We start from the raw sequence: 22,878 nt of genomic DNA on the forward strand, positions 1-22,878 counted from the left end.
CAGGACAATGTAGCGAACGAAGAAGTCAAACGTTTTACCTCTGTAAGATGGGATAAATGGAGAAAAAGTGTCAACAAATGGCTCGTCTTCGACGGTCACGAACGACGTTTAGCCGAGAGTGCCGGCACGGGAGGACCAACTTCGATCATGGGCCTATTGTACCTGGAGTGCCGGCGTGGAAGTGTCTGTCTCTGTTTGTCCATTTGTCTATCCTTCTGTTTTGACATATTGGTTCACGAGAAAGTGACCACTATATTCGTTATGGGTGTGTGCGTGTCTGTCTGTCTGTCTGTCTGTCCCGAGCATAGCTCCATGAGTTTTGATCCGATATTGATAAAGTTTGGGTGGGAGGTTTATATCATGATCCAGTTGTGTTTTCCAGAGAATGGGCATGCTGCGCCCATTATGGGCGGAGCCACGCCCAAAAAACATGTGTTTTTAGGAGGTAGCCGATTTCAAATTACATCTTCCCCGAGGGGGTTTGTCGAATCTGGCAGGGGTTTCGGTATTTGGTTAGCCCAATGGCACCTGCATAGCCCCACGGAGCTCGATTTTTCATTTTCGTCCCAAGGTCAAGGTCACAAACTTCGAAAATGTCAAAAAAAATCAATAAATTGGGCATCGAGCTCCGAGGGTTTTCAACTGTTGATTCACGAGTCAGGAAGTGAGCACTATATTCATTATGGGTGTGTGTCGGTCTGTCTGTCTGTCCCGAGCATAGCTCCATGGGTTTTGATCCGATCCTGATAAAATTTGGGTGAGAGGTTTATATCATGATCTAGTTGTGTTTTCCTGAGAATGGGCAGAGCCACGCCCAAAAAACGTGTTTTTAGGGGGTAGCCGATTTCAAGTTACATCTTCTCCGAGGGGGTTTGTCATATCTGGCAGGGGTTTCGGTATTTCCAATGGCACCTGCATAGCCCCACGGAGCTCGATTTTTCATTTTCGTCCCAAGGTCAAGGTCACAAGGTCACAAAATTAGAAAATGTCAAAAAATTAATAAATTGGGCATCGAGCTCCTCGGGTTTTCAACTGTTTCGAATGAAAGTTGGTATGCAAGTAGTGCTCTTCGAGTACTACAACTTTCATCATTTACGTTTTTCCCGATTCCCGCCAGTTTGCCCGTGGCGTCCCCTAGAAGGTCAAAAAATAAAAAAGGCGAACCGTGTACATTGCTCGTGAACCATCGCCGTCTCCATACTTGTCTCTCCTGAGTTTTGACACATTATTATATGTTATTTTTCAGTATAAATACCTATCTGGTTGAACCAAGCACACAAGTTAATTGTCTGCAGGAATCTGACATGAAACTCAAGATATCTGCTTGGATGTCAAGACAAGGCGCGGACTGCCGGAAAAGATAATCTATTTTTATAACTGAATGTTTTATATTTTCAATGTTGATTAATTATAAATGCTTTCCTTACAATTGTCTGATTCCTAATTACAAAAAAAAGAATAAAGAAGATGTAAAGAAGAGTGGGAGGGGGGAGGGTAGGTGCACTCCCTCAATGACCCATCACCCCCCCCCCACCCCCCTCCCCTCCCCATGTGTGTGTGGGGAAGGGTGAGGGGTGGGGAGGTGGGGGGGGCGCACAGGGGGGATGAGGGGGTGGGGCTTGTGTGGGTGGGGTTTATGTGGGCAGGGTTTATGTGGATGAGGCTTCTGTGGATTAGGTTTGCGTGGATGGGTGGAGAATTTTTTTAATTCAATAAACATGTTGTGTGTGGGGAACTAATTAACTAATCACTAATTATGTGAATATGATGAATGTGGGTGGAGCTTGTGTGGGGTGGTGTTTGTGTGTGGAGTTTGTGTGGGTGGAGCTTGTGTGGGGGTAGGGTTTGTGTGTGGAGCTTGTGTGGGCGGAGTCAAAAAAATTTCAATTTCTCTTTGTTTTTGCAATTCCTGTGAATAAAATGAACCTAAAATCTCTTCCCCTTCTAAATCATATACCTTATAAGTCCAAGGAACTGTATCTATTACATTAACAATTTTAAAAAGTTCGTTCGTCCATCGTTTAGTATAACCTTTTTCAAAATGATATTTCCACCAATATATTCTTACGATATTACCAACTTTGAACCTAGGTTTTCTGACATTAATCTATTTTTCATATTCTAATTTAGTAAATTTTTCTGATGGTTTCGTATTCGTTGACGTGTGAATCGTGTCATTATACTTATCTACAATATCCTGAATAAAAGATGACCATTGTTGAGAACCGAGTTGTGTGAATTTCTTATATAGTCTCTCTTTTAAAGTGCGATTAAAGCGTTCAATAACAACCGCTTTTCCTTCATTAAAGGTACTGTATAATGTAATGCTGTTATTTTTTGAAAATTCATAAACATCTTATTATAGAACTCTCGACCCTCATCAGTCCACAATTATTTAGGTTTTCTCTTACTTTTATTAAATATCTGTTGAAAGGCTAACATAAGAGTATTACCTGATTTGTTTTTTTAAAGGGACAACCCATGCGTATCTACTCCTCAAATCAATAACGGTTAAAGCATACTTGTACCCCTTATCATTGAGTTCAATCAAATCAGCAGACCAGATATAATCAACTTCCTTGGAATAAACCTTCCTTCTACGAAACTTTGTGAATATAGGTTTATGTAATTCATCAGCTAATTGTTCTTCAGTCTTAATGACATCATTAGAGCCTATAAGCTTTTTGAATTTCCAAGCCTAAGTTTCAATTTAGTACTGATCATCTTCTTCACGATGAACCGATCAACTTTTTCTCTCAAGGTTGGATTTTGTATCAGAGACAAATTATACAACATTTCTCTATTGGCTTCATGCTTTTCTTCCAAAGTTGTGGTATTCCCATAATCAATATCGTGCCTCATGCACACTTCATCAACCCTATTGATGGGTTTACTGCATAGTTTAGGATTGTCTGCCTCATCTAATCTTTTATCCAAGTTTGTGCCTGGACCACAGAAAGAATACCCTGGTAGATGTAATTGCAAATTTACTTCCTGATAAAAACTTTTGTATATCTCCTCCACATTTGTGTTTGGAGATAAATTGACTTTTTTTTTGATCCACACACCGAACATATACCTTTTTGTATAACCCTGTTATTTTTACTTTTAAAATATGAGATTTTTTAGTATTAGTTTTCTTTTTACATTTGAGACAATAACTCATTTATTTATGAGAAAAATTCCTACAGAGTGCAAAAACCTTTTTAGTTTCCAACATGCACATTTGAATCTTAATTTTTAAAACATAAAGAATCCTCAGAAATGTCCTCCATTTATTTAAGAAAAAAATGAAAAACTTTAATCAAAGTCAATCACACCAACATCATCTATCTTATCCCTGAATACGATGTTAATAGTCTTGTCGAAAATATTTCTAATAGACTTGTCAATTCTTTGTTTTCCTCCTGGGTGCGTTGAGATTTATTTATTTTCTGTAATACCCCCAATCTTTTTTTAATCTCACTGGTTTCCATATTTTTATATTTATTTATTCTCTCTCTTTCCTCCCTCTCCTTCTCCCCCCTCTTCTCTCTTTCATCCTTCTCTCTCCTCTCTATTTCCTCCTTCTCTCTTCTCCTCTCTTGTCTCAGTTTCTTCAACTCCTTCCACATCCCTTACTATCCTTGAATCACTTACACCCCATAGAATATTATGGTTGTGGAAATTCACAGATCACCATTCAGGTTCCCCAAAGGTCAGTTCTGTCGATAAGTGTGTGTCCAGGTTAGATTTCCCCACCGATGTCTAATGGGAATTATTCGTGTACCGGGCTGTGCATCTTTGAGTTAGCCATTATTCTTTTTCTATCTTTATCTCAACAAACAAAGAACATCTCCTCACCATCATCTCCACGGCGCCGCCATCTTTTCACCAGCAACAACATCCCCAACAACGAACATATCCACAGGCGATCACGATGGCATCCTCGCAGCGGCAGCGTGTTTTCAAACACGGCCACGTTGTGAGAGTGATCTCAAACACATCCGCGCATGACTTGCAGAACAGATCAAAATGACGAAAGGGGTGGAGCCAGCCGGGGGTGAAGGGTCGAAGGTGAAAGACCAAGCACCCCCCCCCCACCTGAACCCGATAAAAGGCCGGACTGAAACGCCGAGAAGAGTTGAGTGGGGCTGGGCTGTTACAGGCCAGAGAGTCGAGCCTGCAGTGGAGTTTGGAGTCCAGTGGAGTTGAGTCTGGTGGAGTCCAGTTCAGAGGAGTCGGTGTGGAGAGCACCAGAGTTGGTCGAGTTGCAGCAGGAGGGAAGTCGCCAGCCAGCTACATAACGGTCCAAGTGATGCTGAGGAGTGAACGGACTCTTAAAGAGCATCAACTCAAAAAGAGCAAGGCCCGTTCGCTCCTCTGAAGCGTCGTCGACCAGGCCCGATCGACCAGGTCGGACTGCTAGGCCCTGGACCAACCGAACCGCCATTACAACAGCTGCCGCTTGGACAACCAAGACATACGGAGGGTCGCTGACAAAAGACCATCGAGTCGCCTCAAGGGCGACGAAGGTAACCTGCACGGCCTCGCGGAGCTCCTTCGGTCATCCCAGCTCCGAGGAACATTAAAGGCTTACGAGCCCAGTTCTCTTCTTTCTTTTCTGGGGTTTTTGCATGAAAGTCTGTGGCAGCTTGTCCCATAAGTAGTGAACTGAGTAAGTGCATTTAGATAATAACTAGATAATGGCTGTAGGTTTTCTTGCTCGTGTCTTGTCCCCTACCCCCATTCATTTCCTTGCTTGCATATGTGCATTGGAAATAAATGTTCCCTATTGTTTGAATATTCACCTGCTCATTGCGTCCCTTCCTCCATTGAACTGCCGTAATTGCGTTCGGAATATTAGCTGGTTTTTAACACAGATAAGATAATTGGGTCCGACGGGGCTTGGCGATATAAAACCGTTCGGCAATCGCAAACGGAACGAGCTGCTTAAAGCGGCTCGTTTTCGTGCAGGCTCCGTTGAGGTGTAAATCCCCGGCATTTCTGTCTGCGCGTCTAATTAGGTACATCGACAATTCGGCGATCAACCCTGTAGCGTGTGGACAGAAGAGTTGGCTGATCTATGGTGTGGTTAACAACACCCGTAGCTGGGTTTCGGCGTTGATCCGAAAAGCTGCGACTGGATTGCTACGTTCGGTGGGCGCGTGCGGCCGCAAATTAGCTAAAGGCGGTCAACCGCACGCAGGAGTGGCGAGAATCCACAACAATATCATAGATATATTCATCAGGATTTCTTGTTATTCCTGTATCCAAAATATATTTTTTAACAACAGGATACCAATAAAATTTCTTCTGAATTTCTAAAAGAGCCTTACGTTTTCTTAACTTTATAATTTTTTCATTATTTAACATTTTAATTAAATCCAAAGTTGTCAGTTTATCATCAGTATAAAGCCAATCTTTTATTGAAAATACCTCATTCTTATGTTGTAGAACATATTTCTTAAAATACCGAATACCTTTTTCTTGAAGGTATGCTTGGACACAGAAATTATAATTTTCTTGAGGCCTTCTTGCTGTCATTTATGTATTAGAAATATATGACATTAATATTATAACATGAAACACCCCCCCCCATCTTCCCATAGTTAAATCATTTTGTATTTCCTCACTTCTTATATATATAATCCTGTTTTTTCTGTTTTCATGATATAAACTAGGGCAAAACCATTATTAAATTCTTTTATTTGTTGTTTACGAATCGTGCTTCCACAAAACTCATTCTCAGCACCAATTGGATAATATTCTTCCGTACGAGACTGATTTAATTGTTCCAGGTCTTCTAGGTCAATTGTAAATGATCAATTATACCCTAAATCATTCATATCATACCTCCATTGTTCTATTCTCATACAAATGATATGCCCTTCTTTAAAAAAATATTTTAATTGAAACTGTGAATTCTGTATGACCGGGAGATAAAATCAACACTTCTGTATCTTTGGAATACACAGCTTTTATTTAAGGATATATATTGTGATAAATCGCTTAATCTCACCAAGTCATTCGCGTCAGTCAGGCTTGGATAATTTTTTTATTTATAAGCATTTTTCATATTAATATTTTTTGTTATACTATATTTCTGTCATTCAGCCTGTGCCTTTGTGTAATAATTTTATAAATCAATATCCAGTTCTTGGGATACACCAAAGAGAGAACCATCTTTACCAACATAAGTCATTTATATTAGATTAAAAATAATGTCATTAAAAAATTGATTTTTGTTGAGTTTAAATAACACATATAGACATAATTGGCCACAACACTTGAAATTTAATTCTTGGACTTGAAATGTTTGATAAACACCATTATGTAAGAATTTTATGACTTCAACAGATGGTGGAAGACCAAAACTATCAAAATAATATTTGTCTCGACTATTAAAAATACAAACCCAATGAGAACCATTCCCATTATTATCTTCTAAGTTCATAATAATATTCTTTGTATATTTAGACACGTTTGTTAATTCATCTCTCATGCAAATAACCACATTATGAATTTTTAATTTCTTACAATATTTGATAAGTTGTAAATTTGATGTATTCTTTCCAAATTCATTAAACCACTCATCAATGCTCATTTATTTATGAGAAAGATATAATCCATTACCCTTTTTAGTTAATTTTACCCCTGCTTGTGCGATAGAAGAAAGCATATCGCCAACGAACAATCTCGCTTTATCAGGCAGACTTAAGTTTTTCAGCAAAATCTACAATTACACCACTTCCACTAATTTGTTTCTCCAACTCTTTGTTATGCCTTTCCAATTCTTTTTGAGCCCAGAGTTAAGCCTTCCTTTCGTTGGAAGCTTTCACCACTGGTGAAATACCACCCGTCAATGCTCCAGCTGCACTTAAGCCAGCAAATAAAGGAATTAGAAATGGGAGAATTCCTTCCACTCGTCTCTCTTATTGAATATTTTTTCAACATTGGTTTTGACATTTTAATTTTAAGTGAGCCAGTATCATTCAAGATTTTCACCTGTTCTCTTGTGAGCAAAACATCAATTCTTACTGCTCCTTTTCTCTGAATTGTATTAATGTTAATCATACAAGGCTTTTGATTTTGAACACAAGATGATAGTTTATGAAGATTGATTTGATTAACATATACCCCAGTTGGTACTTTACCACTCATTTATTTAACAAAAAATTATATGAGATTCATCATAACACCATTATCTGTATTAACCTGTAATTCTGTTGCTTCCAAAAGCAAACAATATGTATCAACTTCTTCACTCTCTCCTCTTTCAATGTATAGGGAAGTATCCACTCAATTAGACTTTATAGTTTCCTTTTGAGCACTCAGGTCAAATGCAAAGATTGGATACAAACTTTTAAATGCTGTCATATCCAAAATAGGTTCTTTATTTCCATAACTTTCACACACCTTTTGGTAAGACTTGTATGCTTCAGCATAATCATTTTTTTCCCAATTAATTTTCAATCTATCTCGTGGATAAAATGTTCCATTGAGAGAAACACGAAGTTGTTTCGCCTTTGCATTATCACTCAATGCATTATTCTTATCAGTATCAGTATCACCATCTGTTTTTTTTTTTTAAATGATTCATAGATATCGTGGCTTTCCTTCCAGAACACCCAAATTCCACGTGTAAGTGGTTTGGTTTCGTTTAACGTGTTGACATCTTCTTTTAAGGTATGATACATTGAGTGGTTTCTTTGAGTTCAGTCTTCTATTCAACATCTCTTCTGTTTTAAGATTAGAAGTATATTCACTAATATACAAACTCATTTCATCAATTACAAATTTATTCTGAGCAGCAAAAGCACTACCAACACCTAAAAGTAATCTGTTTTCATTATCATTCCTTTGTAGTTTAAATCTAATTTTAAGACCATAAAGAACTTTATCATGATCACAAAATCCAAATATACCTTTAAGAGGAACTGCCACAGTAAAACTATTACCTGCTTTTGTATCATCATTATACATTCCTTTCCTTTGACTATATCCAGGGTCTGTCTTTGATCCCGTTGACATATCAGGAATAAAACCTTCGACAGCCCCCTTTCCCATTCTATCACCGAATGAATATAGTGTAAATTTAATCATTTCAGATACAGCAGAGACAAAATCAACCGCTTCAACTTCTTGTGTTCCAATATACAAACCAACACTATCAAACATTTTCCAGAAGAAATCATTTACGAGTGTAGCGTTTGTGTTATTCCCAGCCTTAGCGAATGTAAATTTACACAACAAGAAACTTTCGGATAGATTCAAATAAGTTTGTTGATTGTTTATTTCAAAACTTTTTGTACCATTTGCATTCCAGTCTGTTCCAGTTATTGCATTTAACTTGAAGTAATCTTATTTTTTAGTGGAGTCTGAGATGACAATGATATCATCCAAATCATAGATACTATCAATTGCTTCCATACTTGTATGTATTTAAGAAAAAAGTTGTTAAAACTTTTGGAACCCTGACCCAAGTATTTGAATTATTTTCTGTTGTTCTTGGGGAGACAACTGAGTTTTGCCTTTCTTAATTTCTTTTATTGCTTGTAATTTATAAGATTCCTTTTTGGGCATCTTTTATACACTTTATAACACCCGATATATTTCCCACAGCAGAAGCAGTTGAACCAATTAGGTCTTTATGTTTAAGAATAGTTGAACCTATATCCATTAGAGTATCAACTATCCCATCTCCTCTAAATTGATGTCCAACACCCCCTTTGTCTCTTGGGTTTATAGTATCCTCGACCAAGATACATACCTTCACCCTTGTAGTATGGGAAAAGGAACATCCCATCCCCTGTAATTATTTTATATTTTCCCAACTCGCGTTTCCTCACAATAACCATCATATTTATTTCTTGGAAAACGTCATGTATGTGAATTCTGATGGATATAATATCTCCATAAAAAGAAATCATATGATTATCTTGGTCGGTTATCCTAAAATTTACTCTGTGTATGATTTTTCCTGACACAGGGAGATAAACCAGATTTTTGGGTTCTATATTGAATTTATAACCAATTGGGGTTGAGTATGCGCTGAATGAAAATATTGTATTTGTTCTTATTCCATCATTATAAGCACCATCAATCAAATCACAGTGATTTAATACCGAATTTATTCCTGAGGATATTTGAATGACATTATCACTGTAAAACGTCCCATTAGTTTCAATCTTTTTTGAGGAGAACCCCAATAACTCTCTAAATGAATTATCAATTGTGAAATCAACCTTAGTTATTTTTTAAGTTGAATCGTTGATTTTGAAGTACGTTTTTGAATATCTATAACAATACTTTTTGGTTCATCACCCTGTTCTTTCACAAGACGAACAATTTCGGAAGATATTTGAGAAATTTCATATGCCCCGGGTGAAACTGTTATCGTTTTGTATCCACTTCCCGGATTGTAACTAAACTTGTCATTTTTCTCGGTTATATTAAATAAGGTATTATAAGTTTCCATGGACAATAAAGATGCCTCATATTCTTTTGTTGTGTCAAGTTGTAGTGGGTATGGGAATGAAGATGTGTGGTCGCTTGTTGTGAAATTAAAACTAAGGATTGTGATTCTCATCTTATTTAATACGAGATAAAATGTCTTTGTATTGGTATTTATTAATTATTTTCATGTTCATCAACTGGTCTAAAATGGCTGATGCTTCATTAAAACAATTGCTATTCCCAGCCTTCTTACTACCTAACAACAATAACAGTCTATTAATTAATTGTGATGGGTCATTTGGAAGAAAACTAACACCTGAACCAAGGATACTTAAAGCCTGAATAATGTGTTTCTCCTTCTCATTCTTCCTACTTTTACCAGAAAGACTAACCCTATAATTAAGAGAGTCCAGTAGATCAATATATACTCTATCATCATTATTTTTTATATCCAATGGTTTATCAAAATACTTTGATTCATCCCTCAGTTGAACCTTGTCTTCCATATTTTGTGAGAAGAAACATTAATCTTGGAGTTAGTTCAACAGGAGGTTGAGCAGAACTCAAGAACCTTAATTCATCATTAAATATCAATACCTTTTCTTGAACAAGATGAAATATTGCTGGTTGTTCTGTTGGAATGAGTCCTGCATTGGTTTTTGATTCTGCTGAATATTCATTGTTTTGAAGAGCATTCACAATATAATCAGGGGGTTGATTAATCTCTTCCAGTTGTTGAAATAATCCTTCATCATCATATTCTAATTCTCCTATTTGCTCTAATTCTTCCTCTGTCATTTGACTGAAATCTCTTAACATTTGAAGTTTTTTAGGAGTATATTCTATTGTGGGAACTGTGGAAACATCTATAATTTTTTCTTGGGAAGTTTTTAAAAGTGGTTAAAAAAAATTTCTCTTGTTTTCTTTCAAATGCTTCTTCACCTGTTAGTTTTTGTCTGCATTTCTTCTTTATGTCTTCCTGTTGTTTTACAACTTTTAAAACCAACTATTGATGTTCCTTAAATCTTCTTGCTCTTTCTTTCACATCCATTTATTTATTGGAAAATATCATTTAATGAATTGTAAAGATCAACAGGGAAATTTTCGTTTTCTTCATCATCCAAGTGGATGTGTTCAAATAAATCCTTTTTTTCAAATATTTCAAATTCTTTATTAACATTAATACGAGTTGTAATTCCTTCTTCACTAATACTTGCATCTCTGCTTTTCATACGTTTGCGTTGAGTTTCTTCATCAACATCAAAACCGAATGATAAAATCTAAACCCCGCTCAGATGTTTAATAATTTGTCTCATTCCTTCTGGATTAGTTTCTAATATCCCAAGACCACCAGATTTTTGTTTCTTTAACTCACTCTTACAATGTGAATATTTTGTTGTACCAAGAGAAACCTCCTCAAATATTTGACCTTCATTCCTCAATCGCATATGTTCCTCCACTGAAATACAGTGATAATCTTCACCTTTTACCCTAATTGTACCCTGTAGCATCAGGTTAGATCTGTGACCTGCTGCAGGTACCATGTAAACCTGTTCCATGGTCGGGTTGTCGGTGACTAAACCGTCTCCCGCACCAGGTTTTCTGGTGAGGAGGGTGTTTGGATATGGACACCCAGCAGGATTAAAAACAAAACCTGTCAAAGAGCGGCGGAGCTACTTGTGAGCCAACGGCCATCCATATCTAGTGCCCAACTGTGTCCGCGGACGTCCTCCTGCAGTTGGGTTACTTTTTTATTTGGAGGTTGGAAGCAGGATTTGCACTCCGGCCACTGTAAAATCCTTCATTCCGCAAAACACAAAAACGCAAAAAAAAAAAATCTGAAAACCCACTCCGTCGGAGTACCTCCTGCGCAGCTTCCCTTCGCTGGGCAGCTCACAGGATGACGGGATTGGGGCAAAGCCCTCAGGACCCCCAATCTTTGATGATAAGAGGGAAACCACGGGGTAACATCCCTGGGTCAGATTGCGGGAGAGTGTGTCGGAGTGGTGCTGAGGTGTCGTCCACCAGACGGCGGTCTCCTTGGGTTAACCTGAGGCGGTCCCTTCGGGTGGGTGCCTGGAATGTCCTATCCCTAAGAGAGGATGATCACCTGTCTCTGTTATCATCTGAGCTCAAGCGTTTGGACATTGGGATTGCAGCTCTCTCTGAGGTTCGGAGACCGGATTGCGGCGAGATAATGGTGGGTGGTTACACCTACTATTGGTCTGGTCGCTCTGATGGTTACCATACCCAAGGAGTTGCTGTAGCTGTGTCCAATAAGCTGACCCCAATGATAATTGAGGTAACACCGGTCAACGAGCATATTATGAGATTAAGGATTCGTCACTCCTTAGGTGTCATTTCCCTGGTCTCTGTTTATGCTCCGACTGAGGTGAGTGATCTCACCATGAAGGATGCATTCTACGCCACGCTTGAGTCTGTGGTTGATCAGTGCCCCAGACGAGATACACTTCTAGTCTTGGGGGATTTCAATGCATCGACTGGAACTGATAGGGATGGTTATGAGGTGTGTGTTGGTCCCCATGGGTCAGGAACTATGAACCAGAATAGCACTAAGTTCCTTGACTTTGCAAGAAGTCATGGACTGAGGGTGGCTGGTTCATGGTTTCAGCGCCCACAAGCTCATCGCTGGACTTGGTATTGCAACGCCGGTGGTGTGGCAAAGGAGATTGACCCTCGAATCAACTGTGGTCCACCTTCGCTTGTGGAAACACGGGCTGCGGTGAACCAGTTGAAACGGGGCAAAGCTCCAGGGATCTGTGGCATCCATGCTGAACTTCAAGGCTGGTGGAAATGCTGCACTCGTGTCGTTGCATGCAGTTTTGTGCTCTGTCTGGAACACAGGCATCATCCCAACTGATTGGAAGAGGGGCCTTGTTGTTCCTCTCTGGAAAGGGAAGGGTGATCGCCAAGACTGCAACAACTACCAAGTGGTGACGCTGCTCTCAGTGCCGGGAAAGGTCTTTGCTCAGATAATTCTTGATAGGGTTCGCCACCATCTGCTTGAGCACCAGCGTCCAGAGCAGTCAGGCTTTACACCAAAGAGGTCAACGATTGACCGTATCCTTGCTCTTCGTGTCCTCAGCGAACGCAGACGAGAGTTTCGGCAGGGGCTGCTTGCAGCCTATGTTGATCTCTGTAAAGCGTTCGATTCAGTGAATCGGGATGTCCTCTGGAGGATTCTTGGTCTTCGTGGGGTACCACCAAAACTGATCGATCAGATGTCTGAACTCGACTCTGGTACTGAGAGTGCTGTGAAGTGTGGTGCTACCATCTCTGACTTATTTCCAGTTGTTACTGGAGTTCGTCAGTGGTGTGTACTGGCCCCCACACTTTTCAGCACTTGTATGGACTGGATTTTAGGGAGGATGTCGGAGAGATCAAGCTGCGGTGCATCGTTTGGGAATGTCAAGATCTCGGACCTTGATTTTGCAGATGATGCAGTCATCTTTGCGGAGACTTTAGATATCCTTTTGGGGGCCCTCGAGGTGCTCAATAAGGAGTCAGAGCCGCTGGGATTACGGGTTTATTGGGTCAAAACTAAGATCCAGGCTTTCCGTGACATCTTGGATGCTGCTGTCCTGTCTGTGTCTGTTTGTGGTGAGGATGTTGAGGTCGTGGAGAGATTCACTTTCCTTGGCAGTGATATTCATGTCTCTGCTGGCTGTGAGTCAGAGGTCAATCGACGTCTGGGTCGGGCCTGGGGAGTCATGGATTCACTGGATCATGGGGTGTGGCGCTGCCGGTACCTCTGCGGGAGGACGAAAGTCTGAGTCTTCAGGTCCTTGGTACTTCCAGTCTTGCTTTATGGATGCGAGACTTGGACTCTGACCAAGGATCTGAGACGGGACTTAATTCCTTTGGTACCAGATCTCTTCGGAGAATCCTTGGCTATCGCTGGTCGGATTTTGTGTCCAACGAGCGGTTGCTGAGAGAGACTCGGATGAGATTTGTTACCTGCATAGTCTGTGAGCATCAGTTGCGGCTGTATGGACATGTGGCTCGTTTTCCTGACGCTGATCCTGCTCACCAGATTCTCCCAGCAAGGGAGTCTCATGAGTGGAGGAAGCCAGTGGGCCGACCACGTGCCTCATGGTTGCAGCAGGTTGACCATCATCTTAAGGAGATGGGGATGGGCCTGGCATCTGCCTGGGGGATGGCCAGAGGGAGGCTCCTGGAGTACCGGCGGAAAGTGGACGCAGCGACGCGCTTTTCTGGCACATGCTGCCATACCTGACCCTGACTTCACCTGTTACTTCTCCAGGTCTTATTGCTCTAGTTGTTGTTTATACAATGCGTATCACAGGGTGTTTTTAAAGTAAATTTACAATATTCTCATTTGTAATATACAAGAACCTTGATTTATGAAAGATTTTTCCAGAAGCAGATTTACCCACAAGATATATAATAATAGTTGTCATTTATATATGTAATTGTTTATAAAACAAAAAATATATCCCTTAATATCTCATCTTGTTTCACAACAATATATTTATATATTTTCAGTCGTGTGCTTTATATAATCCGCAAATTCCTTTTTATTTCATAATGTCGAACAATTATCTCTCCATAAATTGTTTATATCTATTGAAGTTAACTTGAATAAAATAAAAGTATTAGCATTGTTTCTGATGGAATGACAAGGAAGTTGAAAGTATGATTGACTAAGATAAATACAATTACACGAAGAATGTCTCCCTCTTGTGTAGTAGCTGTCTATTACCGTTTGGTTTCTCTCATTAACACAATCAAAGATAACGAGGTTATTTTTTGATTTATCCAAATCTTGGGGAGAAGGTATATCATCCGTATTATCACTAATAATACAAGTTATCGGTTTTGATTTCTTTTTATATCTCTGTGTATCACAAAATAGTTGTATTATATCTTCAATGTCATAATCATTTAGATTGTTTTGAAGTTTAAATAAACCGATTATATCTTCTTTTTGAAGACCAGCATTAAAATCTTGTGAGAGTAGTTGATACTCAGGTTGAAAACTCGACTTTGTGAAAATTATTAAATTATCATAATCTAAAAAGTTGGGAGTCAGGAGCATCTTTAAGAGTTCGCAGGTTTTTCCACATCCGCTTGAACCAACTATGAGATATCTTAATGAATTTGGAAGATTTTTATGATTGTTAAGTTTTATCTTATTTTCCCAAATGGGTAAAAAATCATTCATTTATATATTTGGAAAACAGGATATTTAATTTATTATTGGCTTTTTGGAAACTATATTTTAACCTAAGTTCAGGTTTAATTTCAAGATAATCCATTATTTTATTTATGCAATATCTTGTGTTGATATTTCCCTGAAAATGACAAACGTGAATAATTTATAACAACAATCCTCTGAACATTTCTCTAATACGTTCAGTTTCTTCCCTTGTAAGGAAAGGTGTGTTATCACCCTCATACTTTACATTCATTTCTCTAATCAATCTTGTAAAGTAATTCATTTTTGGTGCAAATCTAAAAGAATTATTTTCCTTTCTATATTTTATTATCATTAATTAGAAGATCATCACAGAATATACATTGTTTATAGGCTTTTGACTCTGTGTTTAATCCCACTCTATCACATGCAGGACAATTCTCAAATTTGCCATATGGAGAATCAGGGAATTCAACAGGCTCAAAATCTAGTGAATTATTCATATTTATAAAATAAAACTTTACTTAAACTGAAATTCATCTTCGGTACTTTCACAATCATCAGAATCAGATCAAAACCCACGGAGCTATGCTCGGGACAAACAGACACACACCCATAACGAATATAGTGGTCACTTACTGACTCGTGAACCAACGGTATCTGTCATATTTGTGAGGAGAAAATTTAGGGAGACGTCAAGGTTTGGGATAACTGTCATCTTACTGGTAAATATAGAGGTCCAGCTCATTCCCGTTGTAATCTTAATTACAAGCCTCCAAATTTTATTCCTGTCTTTCTTCACAACAACACTCACTATGACACACATCTATTTATAAATGAACTTTCAAAGACATCTGGAGATATTTCTGCCATTCCTAACACAGATCAAAAATACATCTCATTCACAAAAACAATTCATACATTTTTATTTCTGCAGGCTTGTAGAACGTTGGGCCCTTTGGATGTGGGCCAAAAATAAATCCGAATGAATCATTCTTCATTGAATGACAGCACTTTGAAGTCTGTGACTCGCGTGACCGCTAGAGAAAGTTACATGGAATGGTTCGAAAGGTCATGAGTGAATTTGTGGGTTTGAGATCAAAGTCTTATGCTTTTACGTATATTGATAATAATAGCATTGAAAGATGTGATAAGAAGCTAAAGGGAATAAAGAAAAATATAAACTTTAAACATTATTACAACTGTTTAACATTAAAGAAGGAAGAGTACAGAAAAATGAATACAATAAGAAGTTATAAACATCAATTATATACAGAAGAGATAAATAAGAAAGCATTAGGAGCTTTTGATGATAAAAGATATATTTTAGAGAATGGAATCAAGAGTATCCCTAATGGTGATAAGTATAAGTGTTAAGGGGCATCTTTTTACTGATTATAAATGATAGAACCAAGCAATAACCAAACCAAAGAGTGGAGATGTAATCAGCCTTGGTATTTAAATGGGAAACATAACGAATGTGAGAAATATCAAATAAGTCTTATTGAAGAAATAACCGGGGTAAAAGTAAATAAAACAAATAAGCGGATAAATTTAATTACAAATAAGTTGGAGGATGTAAAGGAAAAAATAAATATCCTTGGATGGACTGAAAACTTTGACGGTTAGCAATTGAACAATGGAAAAACAATTTACTACAATCTCAAAATGATATGTGGATCAGGAGGTGGTCAAACAAGAACATTGAGGGAAGTTCATCATTTTATTTCTGCTCAACAAAGACATATAAACCAATAACAAAGTTCTAAAATAATATTTGTGAATATACTCGATGGTGATGAATGCAATCGGAAAATTAATTTATTACCTCGAATAGAACATGGACAAATATTTATTGGATCACTCTGAGTGGAGTGAAAATATAAAAGAAAATCAGTAAGTAATGGGGTAGAGATCGATCTCTTCTTTTGACCTGATGGGCCGAGAGTCAGAGGGGGTGGGGTGGAGGTGGGGGGAGGGGTTGGGTTTTTTGGACCCTGAGACAATTTAACACGAGCTTGTATGGGAAAAAAAAATCATTCTCCTGTTTCGTCCAGATTGTCCTCAAGTCAGAAAGGTTTCCCAATATTCTATGTGGGTTTTTTTTTTTTAGGTCTTGAGACGGTCTCAATTCAACATGAGCTTGTATGGGAGAGGGAGAAAATCATTCTCCTGTTTTAACCGAATTAGCCTTAAGACAGAAAGGTTAGCCTATACATTTGTATGAGAGGGGGAGGAATCGGTCTCCTGTTTAGGGGTTTAATTCATAGAGTTTTCCCCCTTTACCCCATTCATTTACATGGCTGCCTCAAAAGCCCCATATATCCTCTACTCTGGTGTCCTCATTGCTTGGGGAACATGTGGGTTAAGTTTCCCCTGGATCTGCCAAGTCGTTCTGGAGAAGTAGATTTAAAAAGCTTATTCTTCAAAAAAATCATAGCTACCAAACCATGTGATCTATTACGTCATAAGTGAAGAACTTTTTGTTCCTCATGGGTGTGTGTGTGTGTGTGTGTGTGTGTGTGTGTGTGTGTGTGTGTGTGTGTGTGTGTGTGTGTGTGTGTGTGTGTGTGTGTGATAATTTTGTGTCTATTAATTGCGTACGCCTATTAATTAATTCAGTATGATTGGAATGTACCTTTTGACCCTTTGGATTGTTTACATCCTTTCAACATTTAAAACCCTTTAAGACTCTTAAGACCCAAAAGATCCCTGAGGACCCAAAAGTCCCTGAGGACCCAGATGACCCAAAAGTCCACAAGGACCCAAAAGACCCTGTGGACCCTTTAAGGCTACTATAAATGGATGAGGGGTGTGTGTTTGTGTGTGTGTGTGTGTGTGTGTGTGTGTGTGTGTGTGTGTGTGTGTGTGTGTGTGTGTGTGTGTGTGTGTGTGTGTGTGTGTGTGTGTGTCACGTTTTTTTGTGGAATTCTACTGGAGTGTTCTGATGTGGAATGTAAAACACCAAAATGATCGTCATGACCTCATGAGTTGATTCGGCTAATTAAGTACAAAAAAAAAATCTTAGAATTCCCATGTTATAAATGCACGCCATGTTAAGGTATATAAAGCAGCTTAATATGTCCTTCTACCACGGCATGGCATTCTAATCACAAAATAAATAACAAAAACGAAACATTGCAAGAAAGCATATATTAATACGAATAATATTTTCAACAATAAGAAGAATAGTAGTCTCGTATGGCAATAATAACGAACCAATAAATCTCCATGCTGGCCCCAAGCACATCTGGCCTCTGGGTTTGGTGAAAGGCAAGCTTATTCTCAAGCAGCACAGCAGGTGGGGTATGTAACAAGGCTGTGAAGATCAATTAAAAAAAATTTATACCATCGGACCAACAGGTCTACGAGTACCTGAAAAGTTTCAGACCAGACCAAACATTGTTGAGCATTCCAACAATGAAATGGCGAATTAAGACCCCAGTGAGGAACAGCGAGGTGATGAGCCTTGATAAAGGATTAATTAAAGAATGCCGTTAATTTGTCTTCAAAAGGAGTGTTTAGCCCAGTGTTTCTCAACCTTTTTTGTCCCACGCCCCACTTTGATTTTCAAAAAAAAAATCGTACGCCCCACCATGATTGGAGACACTACAGTATATACTACATATTATGTATTCAAAAGGCTTTATTAAAACTTTATTGCAAATTTTATTCAATTGCTACTCACTTCAATGGGAGCTCTGCCCTTGACGCTGGCTGCAGATTTGTTTGATTTGAGGAACCAATTTTGTCGGTTTCAGCCTTAAATCACCACGTTTCGTGATTTCCAGTCGATTTCTCTTAGCTTGCAGCAAATCGGTAACAACACTAAATCCACATTCGACTAAATAAGATGATGGAAAATTTATCAATACTTCCCTTGTCAAAGTAGTCGAGTTTGGGTATTTCTTTTCGCTCTCCTCAGACAGCCACATCGTGGTTCCTTTGATCTTGAAAAGAGTTTTCACAGACTCATCTTGTTGCAACTCGCATAACTCCTCTTGGTATTGCTCTGGTACTTCAGATAAATCCACCAGAAACGGCTGAGTCAACCAAGAAGGGAACTCCGTTGCTTTCAAATCATGAAATGTGTCATGGAAGTCATGAACCAACATTTTCAAGCGGTCAACGATGACGTTCTTTGCCTCCTCAGTTTACCTCACATCTTTTTCAACCAAGGGAATCGGCTAAAATCTCTTGACGTTTTGTTGCATCGGCACAAATCCAAATATCTTTGCTTTTTTGCAAATTTGAAATTGAAAAGCTGTGAAAGCGATCATATATTAGCGAACGCAGTGAGCTTCATACTTAACGAGTGCACCTGAGAGAATAGGAAACAAAAACAAAAACAAAATCAAAAACAAAAACAAAAACAACAACACAATATCCCTGGCTATTTGGAATCCGTGTCGTTGGATATGACCTTTTGCTTCCAGTTGTTTTTAAACACTGTGCGGTGTATAAACACGATTGGGTTTTATTTCTATCCTGTGAATATTACTTAACACGTGCACCTGAGAGAATAGGAAACAAAAACAAAAACAAAAACAAAAACAAAAACAACAACACAATATCCCTGGCTATTTGGAATCCGTGTCGTTGGATATGACCTTTTGCTTCCGGTTGTTTTTAAACGCTGTGCGGTGTATAAACACGATTTGGTTTTATTTCTATCCTGTGAATATTACTTAACGCGTGCACATGAGAGAATAGGAAACAACAAAAACAACACAATACCCTGGCAATTTGGAATCCGTGTAGTTGGCTATGACCCTTTTGCTTACGTTTTTTTTTGTTTCCGGTTTTTGTCATGGGGAATGATGCATGCTGGGAGATAAAGGCATCGTCGGAGACATGAAAGACCCAAATAATATCAGACATGGCGTATATTTCCTCCACTGATTTTAATAAAGATATCTCCCGCATCATCAAAAAATAATTTTTAATCGTGATTTACGTTATTTGATCGCTGATCCCGAATCAAGGCCGAAGTAACCGGAAATTGCGTATACAGTTGTCAACAAGTTATAGGTAAAGTCAGAAGCGAATGTAAGAAGAATTCTACGTTCGCTTCTAGGCTTTGCCTATTCCATATTAAATTCATTAATTCTGAATCCTCACGCCCCACCTTGAGAAACACCGGTTTAAATGAATCCATGCACCGCCTGAAGAGAGTTCTCTTGGTGTGCATGCAAAGTTTGGGGCCGCTCGGTTTCATGGTTTTGGAGTCATTGAGGAGATTGACGGACTGATCGAGATTTGAATGATGGGAATATTTAACAGGACTACGTTTACCTCAGTATGACGATGACGATGAGTAATATTTCGTTAAAGTGGGGGGTTCAAAGGGCGACGATGACGTCACGGCCAATCGAAGTGGTCGCCACGTCCTTTGTATTTTTTTTTTTTTTTTTTTTTTTTTTTTTTTTTTGTTAATATTCCTTGTTGAGGCAACACGAATCGATCGGTGTGTTTTCGGTGCGGAGATAACAAGTAAGTTTCCTGAAGGTCGCGGCCTCAAGGCGAGAGGGACGAACCATGGCCGCGCTGGCTCGAGCCGCGCTGCGGTTTCTCTCTCGTCCATCATGTAAGTCTTTTTTTCCAACAAGTCTGACTCTGCGATCCGCTCTCGTTTTGCAGTGTTTGTTGTGCAGTTTTGTATTTAAACCGTCGAGGGTGGTTGTGGATGTGCCGTGGGTTATCCGGCCCTTGTACGGTATCCCCGGTGATACACGGAACACGCGGTTGTTCCCGAATTGACATCGAAAACACGTTTCGACCTTCCCGGTCGTGGGGTCGTCTTGTGTGACATGTCCGATTCTTATCCGGGATGTATTCGTACTCACTGCTACGTCATGGCTAGTTTGTATTCCAATATACGAGTACGTGTCATGTACACTGTACACTGTACACTGTACACTGTACACTGTACACTGTACACTGTACACGATCCGTGTCACATGAAGCTGGTTAATCTCTGATTGGAATGGACAAATCGAAATATGTGGTTTAACATCCTGGACGGTATCTAGCTCCGTTTTGTGGATATTAGTGAAACTGGACTTGGAATTCTCATCGTCAGAAACTCAAGTTCGTCTCGGAAAAATTATCACATCGCTATTGGATTGTGTAAACAAAAAAACCCAGCTGGCTCATTAATGAGCTCCAGGGTGGATAATCTACCTGTTCAACCGGATGTGGTTTTATAAATCCAGCTGGCTTATTAACGAGCATCAGGGTGGATAATCTACCTGGCCAACCTGACCTGGTTTTATAAATCCAGTTAGCTTAGTAACGAGCATCAGGGTGGGATGATCTACCTGGCCAAACTGATCTGGTTTTATAGATCCAGCTAGCTTATTAACAAGCGCCAGGTTGGGATGGTCAACCTGGCCAACGTGACCTGGTTTTATAAATCCAGCTAGCTTATTAACAAGCGCCAGGGTGGATAATCTACCTGGCCAACCTGATCTGGTTTTATAAACCTGGCTGGCTCATTAACAAGCATCAGGGTGGGATGATCTACCTGGCCAACCTGATCTGGTTTTATAAAACCAGCTAGCTTATTAACAAGCACCAGGGTGGATAATCTACCTGGCCAACCTGATCTGGTTTTATAAACCTGGCTGGCTCATTAACAAGCATCAGGGTGGGATGATCTACCTGGTCAACCTGATCTGGTTTTATAAATCCAGCTAGCTTATTAACAAACGCCAGGATGGGATGGTCTACCTTGCCAACCTGATCTGGTTTTATAAACCTCGCTGGCTCATTAACAAGCATCAAGGTGGGATGATCTACCTGGCCAACCTGATCTGGTTTTATAAACCTCGCTGGCTCATTAACAAGCATCAAGGTGGGATGATCTACCTGGCCAACCTGATCTGGTTTTATAAACCTGGCTGGCTCATTAACAAGCGCCAGGGTGGGATGATCTCCCTGGCCAACCTGATCTGGTTTTATAAATCCAGCAAGCTTATGAGCAAGCGCCAGGGTGGGATGGTCTACCTGGCCAACCTGATCTGGTTTTATAAATCCAGCTAGCTTATTAACAAGCGCCAGGATGGGATGGTCTACCTTGCCAACCTGATCTGGTTTTATAAACCTCGCTGGCTCATTAACAAGCATCAGGGTGGGATGATCTACCTGGCCAACCTGATCTGGTTTTATAAACCTGGCTGGCTCATTAACAAGCGCCAGGGTGGGATGATCTCCCTGGCCAACCTGATCTGGTTTTATAAATCCAGCAAGCTTATGAGCAAGCGCCAGGGTGGGATGGTCTACCTGGCCAACCTGATCTGGTTTTATAAATCCAGCGAGCTTATTAACAAGCGCCAGGGTGGGATGGTCTACCTGGCCAACCTGATCTGGTTTTATAAACCCGGCTGGCTCATTAACGAGCTCCAAGGTTTAATTGGGCCACTTTGTTTTTGCAAAATTTGATTTTCACTGTTGCCAGACATGTGGATGTGTCTTCGCTTTAAACATTTATGGTTATTTGTGGGATTAAAATTGGACATCTCTGGACCGTTGGTTGATTGAGGCGTAGCCTTATGAGGCTATCTCCGACACGCTTTGTCACCGGACATCCGTCACCATTTGTTTCACTCTCACCATTGTTATCACATGTATCCGTTCCTTGATGGTCGCAATTAACAGTTTTCCTTCCTGTCTTTGCTTTTCATTCCGCGGAGCCTTCTTTAATGTTCCCCTCATTTGGTCATTCTCCTGTCTCACTCAGTGACCGTACTTCCCCAGGTGTTTGCTGAATGGACTGCAGCAGTCCCATCTCACTGGTGACATCAAATTTATCTTTAACCCACTCATTTGTTCTCATCTCCCCCAAGATGAGTTCTCAAACACCACAATCCTCTCTCCTCGTTCCAAATGTTCCCACTCCCCCCCCCCAAAAAAAGCCCAGCTCATCCGAGTATATGATGTTGCACTCCCGAACAAAACGAGCCTCTCGTTCCTGTCGTCGATACTATCTGATTCCTTGATAACTGAGCTTCCCAGATACTTGATCGTGCTCACTTTGTTAAATGTTGGCACTTCATTTGCCCAGGCACATCATCTTCACCTTCAACTCCAACCAAACATCACTTTACTTTCAATCCAACTACTTCGCTTTCATGTATCACGAGGTCCAAAAGCTTGTTCATTTCCTGTGTTGAAATGGCACAAAGTACCTGGTCAGGTGGTCTGCTTTATCGATGTTCCATATTCAGTACTCTTCTTCCAAATGTGACGTCAAAACCATC

At 39.6% G+C, this 22,878-nt stretch overlaps 1 protein-coding gene across 2 annotated transcripts in view; it reads left to right on the top strand.

Moving 5' to 3' along the window:
* The first annotated feature begins 20,044 nt into the window (after positions 1-20,044).
* Positions 20,045-22,878, top strand: part of COQ9 (coenzyme Q9) — a 20,090-nt gene continuing 17,256 nt past the window's right edge. For both annotated transcript variants that reach the window (XM_085888689.1, XM_085888690.1), the window contains exon 1: positions 20,045-20,204. In XM_085888689.1, coding sequence (XP_085744815.1) covers positions 20,156-20,204 — 49 coding nt within the window. In that variant the 5' untranslated portion in view covers positions 20,045-20,155. The remainder of the gene's footprint in view (positions 20,205-22,878) is intronic.

The sequence above is a fragment of the Eptatretus burgeri genome, chromosome 7 (genome assembly GCF_056783735.1).
Source record: "Eptatretus burgeri isolate ZD-2024b chromosome 7, Ebu_testis_v1, whole genome shotgun sequence".
In the NCBI taxonomy this organism is placed as follows: Eukaryota; Metazoa; Chordata; class Myxini; order Myxiniformes; family Myxinidae; genus Eptatretus; species Eptatretus burgeri.